The 10,698-nt window shown below is 29.3% G+C and overlaps 1 protein-coding gene across 1 annotated transcript in view; it reads right to left on the bottom strand.

Annotated features, from left to right (window-relative positions):
- Positions 1-156: 156 nt before the first annotated feature.
- LOC119666592 (aryl hydrocarbon receptor nuclear translocator-like protein 1) overlaps positions 157-10,698 on the bottom strand; it is a 13,035-nt gene continuing 2,493 nt past the window's right edge. Inside the window, exon 3 of the mRNA XM_038075872.1 lies at positions 157-161. Within this exon, the coding sequence (XP_037931800.1) occupies positions 157-161 (5 nt within the window). The remainder of the gene's footprint in view (positions 162-10,698) is intronic.

Here is a 10,698-nt window from a genome sequence, read left to right as displayed (position 1 = left end):
AACCGCCTCCAAATGACATAATGACGTTCTTAACTGCTACTCGTCTATGGAACTAAAGTGGGTGTGTCACAATAATCCTCAAAGGATGCAGTGACGTGGTGACAAGTTCCCAACCCGTATAAAATCTATCTATCGATCTAAATATCAGTTTAGGTATTATGCTTTAAATATTATAATTATAATTAATTAATTGATATTATATTTATAATTCTAGACAACTATTATGCTAATAAAAATATGCCTACTTGTTAAGATGCTTAATTAATTGAAGTAATTAATACATTATTATTATATATTTATTTTTAGCAATTTACTTTATTGTACTATGTAAGTACGTTTTTTTAAGATTTGTCTACACAATTAATATAAACACTAAATGACTTAATTAAGAAATGCGGCCCTTCTTTGTTCTTTAATCTGTGCACGTTAATTAAATAATCAAATTAATTAAATAATTAAACGAACATAAACTTGTGTGTTTTACACGAAAGACATTAAGTATATTCGATTGTTTCTTTTTTATTTTAAATTATCCGCCATTTAGAACTTTTAAGCTTCTGTAAAGATGTAAAAATTTTATTATCTCAAACTATCACAATAAACTAAATTTTCTACAATTTATCACGACAGCGCAAATCTTAAATTTTTATTCAAGCAAATCGTTTTCTTTTCTTCATCGGAAAATTGCTCCAACGCACATTAAATAATTGTAATGTAGTTTAAATGATAAACTGTTTAATAGAAGTGACTATCTAGATTACTAGGGTGTATTTGTCTATTAAGCCGAACTAAATGCTGTTTTATTACAAGTGCTCATAATGGAAAGATTGCAGTTATTTCAATTGGAATTAGCGAATTTAATTCAGGAATTTAAAATTGTAAAGCAATTTAGTAAATTGTGTAATTAAAAATAATTCATTTGCAGTGAATTTAAATCGTTTTTTAAAATCTGTAATAAATATTAGTTTATAGTTTTTACAAATATTCCACATAAATTTGTGAAATCCACAAAGAGGAAACGTTTTTATTTTGCTTAATTATCTAAACTCAATTGGTTAATTTAGGGTAGAGTGGTAGCCTTGTGAACTGATGCCATTGTTGAATTTCATTTTTTTAAATTTTCTCCGATTCACTCCATCCTCGAGGATTATTGTGACATACCCACTTCAGTTCCATAGACGAGTAGCAGTTAAGAATGCCAATATGTCCTTTGGAGAGATGTTGCCTAATTCCGTTATAAGCGGATAGGCAGTGGATAAGTAGCGAAGTCTGAGTCTTGCAAGACTATCACAGTGACACAAAATGTGTTCTGCTGTTTCCTCTTTTTCGCAACAAAGTCTGCAGCTATCGTCTCCAGTAATTCAATAAATATTTCTTAACTACCTTTACTTTACTTTATTTCAAACAGATATGATAACAATAGAGAATAGGTGCTGAGTTCGACATAATTGAGAGCAATATCTCAATACAATCTGTTGATATGTTAACTGTTTAGGAGCATTGGTGTATTTACAATTATATTGACGAATGATGTATGGCCTAGTAGCAAGAGCTATGAGGTCGTGAAATGCTATGACTCAGATAAAAAAGAAAACAATTCATTATTGCAATGACGAATGACTTCTGGTTTAGTTGCAAGATCTATAAGGTTACTGAGGTAACCTAGATAGATTTATCGGTTCTCCTTAATTTGATTTAGAACAGGTATGTGTAAAGCACGAACCACGGGCCACATGCGGCCCGCGACATGTTACTAATCTACCACAATTACCCAAACTTTCCTTTATATATATTTTGGTAAAATCAAAATATTTTATTTTAATGTTATCCCAAAATACTGAATTCAAAAGAATAACTCATAAAACCAAATTTAAAATTATCACCAATTTATATTTTTATTTTTTTTCAAAAAAATCATGGACGTACGTACTTGTTTCTGTGACCCTCCAATCTACACTGATTGGTCGGCGGTCGTATCTGGTCGGAACAGTCTTAATTTAGAAGATCATATTGTCAAGCACACATATGGAGTTATAACAAAAATAATTATTAATCTAGCACACCACCTTCTATCAACTTGAAGTGATGCTCTTCAGACAATAGATATCTCCGAGAGAAATTGATATTTGTATTAATAAGTTCTATGTTGAACTAATCTAACTTCTGTCATTATAGTTTTTAATCGTATTGTACTGTGCCCAAAGTATTTATATGAACATAAATATATATAAAGTGAAATGTATTAAAAACTTATTACCTATATATATTAAATTTGATTGAAATTGTCAGTAACACGAATACTTGCAAGTGAAAGACTAAAACTAGTCTGTTTTGTTGAATAGATTGAACTAACAAATAAAAACTCAAAATTAACTAACAAATTATATCAATATAAATGATTAAGTAAGGGTAAAATCTTTAATCGTTTTTCATTATTGATTTTTATACCTCATATATAAATATGGTTATCTTCAAAAATCAATCTAAAATTAATTAATCTAAAATTTATACAACTAATCAAATAAACTAGAATAGTTTAGATAGAATAGAATAGATAGTGATGCATTAGAAAATGATCTGATCTAAACTATCCATCTCTGTTGTTCGTTGAGGCACAGCACCCGGTTGCAGAATGGAACTGCACATTAAATCCGCGTAAGCTTGGGTTTTATGGTAATCACAGCTACCACGATACTCTCATTGAAGGCGCCAACCTCAATTGGTCAAAGCTGTGAATCGTGATTCTCGTGATACAAAATTTATGTTTCCGGTTACTTGTCTTAAGTGTTAAACTACTTAAACAATATTAGATGGTGCCTACAGAATTTTAGTCGGGAAGGTAGGGTATAAGGACACACGTTTGCTATTTTGTTAGCTGCCGGTGGCATTTAATTGATAGTATTTAGTATTATCTAAAACGATATAATAAAAGCATCATCAATGCAAATTTACTATTCTCTTACTCAGGTGGCAATAGTGATTTATTATTTCCTGGGATGATTAACACCCATTAAGACATGATCTGCCCAGCGCTTTAATGAATGTTATAGAATTCTTTCCATCTTAAAAGTTCCGAAGTTAACCATTGTAACGCAAGCGAAAGTTTTCAATATCTCCCGTTTTATATCACTACGTACTTTTTATAAAACTCTTCATAAGATTATTCAAGCTGAAGATCCTTACAGCTTGCTCCCCTGTAGCGTATCGCCTAAATTTTTAGCTTATAGGATATTGTTGGGCTTACAATAAAACTATCAATGAAGGAAATGAATGTCGTATTCCCGGAATAACAAACAAGAAATCAATGACGCTTCTTGTGTAGGATTGCAAGCATTGAGGATATATTTTTATTTTTTTATTATTAGTACAAAAGTTATTTTTCAAAAAAAAAGTATCTTATTATTTCGTCCCTCATTTTATCTGAAATGTAGTTATTATATTAGCCTTTGTATATATTTATTATGTGTGAGTTCGTGTTATAAAATACGAATCTCATCAAAGACGATTGAATTTAATTAAATTGTTTCAAGTATTAGATACAATTTATTAGTGTTATAAATGTGACATTTTTAAGCGGACTAAACAAGCAATAAAAGAATTTGCAAATTACCCGCTATGTAATGACGTCATAATATATAGCTCTCATTTCGTTTTTTTACAACATACAAATGCTGCCGGTAGCAATGCTTGATATAAATGTAAATAAGACAATTTAAGTATATGTATCTATACGAGTATCGCTGGATAGATACATATGCCATATTGTTTACGTTTGTCATTGATGCATTCTCGTACATTTTAGTTTGGCTGCCTGCGTTGCGATCGCAGCGGCAGATCACTTGTCAGATTGTGATAAAGTTCACTGGTTTAAATAGGTGTGTTTATCAAACAAATTAATTGGCAGCTACGGGAAATCATGATTCAAGTGCCGTTCGTTTAGTCAATTGCTTTTTTTTATTTTTTTAATATTTCAAGTTCTATGTCAATGATGTGGAAAAATGCCCAAAAATACTATGAGAATTGTTATACGGCAATTAAGGTATTAAATTTTGTGAAGATACAATCTTATTAATTAAATGGTGATCATACTATAAAATAGTATGATAGTATAACTACATAATTTGAATTAAAGTAACTAATTGCTTCAGTAAAGCAAATTTTGCCTCCTTCACATGTCGATTTTACTTCCTCGATATTTTCCTCGATAGGAAACCAATACGATACGAGTATATCAAATTAATAGTATTTCTATTATTTCATGAATAAATGTTCTTCTAATTGTTCTTATGATAGTTGCAATAATCGAATTCTTGAGTTTTATATAAAAAATCTGAACGCAGTATTAAAATATAGGGCTATGTATTGGGGTGTTATAACTTTAAGGGCAAGAAAAAGAACGCAAGCAAAAGATCTTTTGTATATAAAAAAAAATCGCAGCATTGAAATATAGGGCTATGTATTGGGACGCTATAACTTTAAGGGCAAGAAAAGGATCGCAATATAGCTATACAATTTAAAATTGTAAAGTAGGTCGTGAGACCTGATAACTCTTGTAACTAGAGTAACGCTATGACTCCTGTTATCTTGAAGTTAACTTGAACTTATAATTTGTTTTCTTATAAACGTTCTCATAATAGAAAATAAAAATGAATTAATCTAATTATTCTGCATCATTTAGAATATTATTTAAATTTATATATTCGAAAACATAAGTTTTAAGAGGATTGATTGCTACAGCAGTATTGTAAACCCAAAAACAAAATATTATTTTGAGTTTATATAAAAAACTATTAAATTAAATAAGGTTAAGTTAAGTTGGATGAGACAACCATGTGTATCACAGTTTGCTTGAGCAAAAAATAATAGTCCGTTATGATAGTACGGATGCGACAATCTCTGCACGCTATACCTGATAGAGGACCTTAAATATAGAATTCGAAAGCATTTATCGCACAAACAGTATCTCTTTAAGTAGGAACGACTTCCTTATTTATGTAAAAGAGAACCAAGTAGACAACTCTATTAACTTGACTATGTCCTTTATTTTAAGTTATATCAGGTCAGTAAGAATATAGACCCGAAAGTTTTTATAGAAAAAAATACTTCTTCTTATACTTTATTTGAAAATTAAGTAGATTTTATAATATACAAAGAGCGAAAAGCCTATCACAACTATTACAAGATGCCAAATATCCTTCATCAGTGGTTTTGGAATTATTTCTTATATTTAATTATTTGTAAATATTTTTTTGAGACTGTAAGTGTCTCAAAAATGGTTGAGACCAAGGGTTGATCTCGTGCCCAGCCAAACCAGTGTTAATGAGCCAACTGACCAAAACAGCTCTATGGTCCTCGCAACGGCGATTTGAGTCGGGGGAAGAGGAAAAAGTCACACGGGACCGTATCGGGAGAGTACGGTGCTTGGTTGATGATATTGGTGGAGTTTTTGGCCAAAAATTGCGACACAACCAACGCTGTGTGAGCCGGTGCGTTGTCTTGCTGTAAAATCCATGAGTTTTCCTTACATAAACCTGGCCTCTTTTTGCGAATGGCCTCACGCAAACGACGCATAACGGCCAAATAATACTCCTTATTGACCGTTTGACCGTCCAAAACGAATTCATAATGCACCACACCACGAATATCGAAGAAAACAGTCAGCAGAACCTTGATTTTGGACCGACTTTGGCGTTCTCTTTTCGGTTTCGGTTAACCTTCGAAGCACAATTCGGTCGATTGAATTTTTCGACTTCTTTGTATAGACGCCAAACAAAAACTAATCGTACGATATGCGTTAAACTTTGACAGAATGCGTATAATAGTGTTGCCAGCGCGAAAATAAAAAAAATTTACCGATTGGATAAGCGCAATCGTTCTTTTCAATTCTCGTTCTTTTTTGATCACAAGATATTTTCTTGTAGAACAATTTGTCTTTGATTCAAACTCAGTTTCGGTAATCAATTCTCATTTGAGCAAAACTTATTTCCCTGAAACATATTTTTAATGTTTATAAAAGGCCAGTAATCGCTGGGCCCAAGATTAGAAAGTGCTAAAGTTTGGACACAATTCCAAAGCGTAATCCATTCAATTTAATTATTGTGATTACTTGAGACTTGTTAGTTTTGGTCCCGAGTGAGTAAACACTAGCAAACACTTCGAAAAGAATAAAGCTATCTAACGCAATTTCACTTTAACTCTTTAAAGTGTATCTCTATCTCGATTACTGTTTCCTTGTTTTTTGGAATCATCTTCTAAATTTATACCTATTGGTTAGACTACACCCTGTTTATTATTCATTATTTATTTTTTAATTGGAAAGCAAAAGAGTACAATTATTTTTTCGATTACACAAATTTATAAATAAAATAAAAACCAAACTTACTGATATATATTACTCAAAAGTGTTTAATAGTAATAAAAAAGTAAATATAACTCACAACTCAAAGTTTTACGAATCTGCATTCGTTAATAGAGCATTTTGATTTTGTTTATGTTAAAAATTAGCACGTTTAACTCTTTAAAAGTTAAACGAGCACAATTTAAAATTAACACAAACAATTGTGAACATGAAAGATTATTCAAAAGAGTTGAAAACGAAACGTGTAAGTTAAAAATATTAAATTATTTCGCCTTCTAAAAACAGATGAATTTAATGCATAATTATAAGTAAATAGTGTATTTCAGTACTTGTTTACAGAATATATATATATATATATTAGATAAAAGAATTAATCAACCTATTTTGTGTAGTTTATAATAGGCGTTAGTGCTTTGATCTGATTTCACAGTTTGTTTCCAATGTACGCACGATTTAAGTTAAGCTCGTCTTGAATAAAATTACAATCTTGTATCTTAAGAGCCAGCAGTCAGTATTCACAATTTATCACATGCTCTTTGTAATTACGGTAAAAATTATAATAAACAAATAAAAATATTAATATTTAAGTTTGCAAAAAATTTTACACCTCTAACTATGTACTTACATTTACATATTTACACCTTCGCGCATTATTCACATATGTATCTTTTTTTTGAAATTTCGGTGTGAATTTCATTGAATCTGAACTTTAGTAATGACTCTTTCACGGAATTGGGCTTTTGAGTTTAAAATATTGAACAGGTCAGTGAGTTTTAAGATATTATTTATAATGTAATATGCGATAATGATTTGTGTTTATTGCGAAACTTAAAAGATTTTGTAAATATTATTTAAAAATATATCTCAACAGATCTTAGACATTATAAATTATAATTTGAATAATATGCCGCTTAATAATCAATATAAATTCCCTCAACTCTAATAGCATCATTCAAACGCCTTTTTAATATTTCTACATTTTTTTAATAAATAAATTATATTTGTTTATTTGTCGGACTTTAGGTCGTTTTTTTTTGTAACTTTAAAATATATTATTATGTTGAGGCTAGTTGAGTCAGTGCACTTGAGCATTTTTACTCTCTATTAACTGCGAGGTTTCTTCAAAACCCCTCTTTGCGCCTCGACTGGATTATTGTTTATCACTTCATCAGACTAAGCAATAATTGACCTCAGATCTGCATACCTCCCCGAGGAGCCTGTAGCCATTCTGAGATTCGATAACGCAGTGTTGGTAAGCCTGTCAGTTTTTGTAAATAATTTTTAGGCTCTATCCTTTATGTATTTTTTGATCGGATCAATTTTGAGGTCGCTGAGGATGTTATTCGTCCTAAAGTACCATGGTACCTTCAAAAGTCTTCTCAGAGCCTGGCTTTGTGCAATTTCTAGCTGGTGAGTAGTAGTGTTTGAAGTACGTGTTATAGTAAACTATATAATTTTCATATGTCTAGCCAAATATTTTTAGGTTTTTACAAAAATCAATTACTAGTCACTAGTTAAGTTATATATGGAGAACACGATAGATGATAGAGTAATGCGAAGAAGAATTCATATAATTTGGTCATCATTATCATTAATTTGTAACACATCTCCAAAGGAGATGTGTTCATTCTCCAATTTGCTATCGTATTTTTGTAATTGCACACTCCAGAAGTATCAATATGAATATATATATATATGATGAAAACGTTAAGTAATTGATGAAATTATATCATTTTCAATATAACATACAAATGCTAGTACCTTTCCGATTGCTGCCACGTCTTTATTTGCTTGATTGTGGGACATATGTTATATGATTTATATAATTTTATTTAAACATAATCATAGGTTTTGAGATGGCATATCTAAAACTTACAAGTAATCTATAATATGACAACATATCACAACATGACGATTCTCAATTGGAGAACAAAATCAATCAATCAGAAGTCGTGGCAGGTGTACTAGTTACGTTAGGTTGGAATGGCGGCCTTGTGTACCAAGAAAGCCCACTTGAGCTCAAATAATGACCTGTTGTGGTACCACAGGAATAACGTTGGTTCATACATAGACAAGGTGATCAGTACACGACAAACGCAGTACACAAAAAAAAGCAACGACTCCCGCATTGAGGTGAAGCAAAACCAACCCGACAATTCTATAAATCTGTTCAGGTCAGACATCCCTAACATTGTAGGATGACAGCTCTGTCAGATAGGTCAGAAGAGAATCCTCCAAGGCATGTGCTGTACTACAGCTTATAAATTTAGATAGTCGAAAGCAGTGGTCAAACATAAAACAATTACTCAAGCGAAAATTTATGCGATAAACAGATGTCAGTCTTTTCTTCAAAGAAGAGAAAAAGATCGCGAAACCATACCTTGCACTGATACACATATCAAACAAGTACTTAACTGACCATCTAATATTAGCTGGATTAAGAAAAATCTAAAAAATAGGTTCGATACACTATTTATTAAGACAATTAGAGTAAGAAAAACACTCTGAAACCATTAAGGAGGCACAATAGATCTATAAGGTTACAGTACAAGATCTTATATAAATATTGTTGTATTAGTTGATATTTTTTTTTACACTAAATCTATACACTATAATCTATATACTAAATCTAATATATATACAACAACAAGTATAACTCAAATATTTTAAAAATTTAAATATCCTTCTAGGACTTTGGCGAGAAATATAAGTATAAACGTCAAAATTAATAATATGTAGAGTATATGATAAATCTCTTATTTTTATTCAAAAGGTTTATAAAAAAAGGTGTTTAAACTCATTTTTTATTATTAAAAACAGCATTTTTCGCATATTTATGAATACTTATTAATAAGTCATTATTAAGCATTTGTCATTTTTGGAATTTCTTAATTTGTTTTCTTAATATTCTTATTATATTATATTATATTTCCAGTTTTAACTTGATTTTAAAATAAATATAAAAAACAAGAAAGATTAGCTTTGGTTTTGTCGAAGCTTAGATACCCTTTACAGAGAATTTTGAATCAAAGTTTATATGATAATATATATAATATAATTTATAAAAATACTTATATGAACAGCAATAAATTTTATTTTTGTTTACGCTTATATTTCGTTAGCTATTAAAGTTGAAGAAGTTTTTAATCCGAATGTTTATTTCATTATATCATTGAATAAGAAATTACAAATTGTACCATTTCGGTGTGAGGACTTAATTCACTTTTAATAGTACATAATCTTTGCATTTTATAAATGCTTAAATTCCATATATAAGTGCGTATATACATTAGAAAATAAAAAACTTTTTGAATAAAGCATGTCTGATTCAAGAGTTTATATCACTACTATGTATCAAAATTGGAACCGATATATAAAACATTTTAAATATTCTCTGATCTAAACATATTGGTACATATTATACCAAAGTTTAGTTGAACATCTTCATTACAAACGAAAAAAATTAATATCCCAGTATTTAGTTTATCTTGACAAACATCGCTTTATTACCCTTTTTTATTTAAAGAATATAATAAGTAATTTTAATTTTTTAATTAATATTAAATTTATAATTTCTTGATATTTCAAATAGTTTTTTTTGATAATTTATTACTATTTATTTTAAAACTGGCAGATTACCAAATTTGGTTATATTGAGATTTGTTTTTATTAATAAATTTTAATTAAATTTATTTAATTATATATCATTTAATTTTCAATATTTTTAATTTAAATTCAAATAATTAGTTAACAGAAATTATAATTATCTTCACCTATGCAGTATTATTGATTTTCATAGAGTTCCCTATTTCTCTCACAGAAATTTCTCTTTAAAGTTTTACTTTCAGAATTTGTTTAATTCATTAATTATAACAATTAAGTATTAGACAGTTTTATGTTAAAATATCTATTCCTTTCTTCTTTAAAAATTTTCGATCCTACTAATAATTATAATTTTGCTTATAATTATTTTTAATTGTTTAAATCAAATCTTCGAAACCGATAATTTTTTCGTTCCAGATTAGTTATATATCGGTCCGATATATAGCAATATATCGGTCCGATTCCGATTTTCACAACGGCAAAAATATTCGGATTTTTGGTTTTCAATTCAGTCCCGAGTGAAGATTTCTTATGTATTTGTATAACAAATTAGTTTTTTGTCATGATTAAAATTTTAATAATTTAATTAAAAATTGTATTTAATTAAAAAATTAAACTAAAATTATTTAAAAAAGAAAACTGTTCCATCCACTAAAACTTTAACTTCTAAAGCTAATGCCCGTAAATAAGTATATTTCGAACTCTACGGTACAGAATCGAAATAAACCGATATATAA

Source organism: Teleopsis dalmanni, chromosome 1 (genome assembly GCF_002237135.1).
Source record: "Teleopsis dalmanni isolate 2A chromosome 1, ASM223713v2, whole genome shotgun sequence".
Taxonomy (NCBI): domain Eukaryota; kingdom Metazoa; phylum Arthropoda; class Insecta; order Diptera; family Diopsidae; genus Teleopsis; species Teleopsis dalmanni.
Note: the sequence above shows the minus strand (reverse complement) of the source record. Positions and strands in the feature narration are given on the sequence as shown.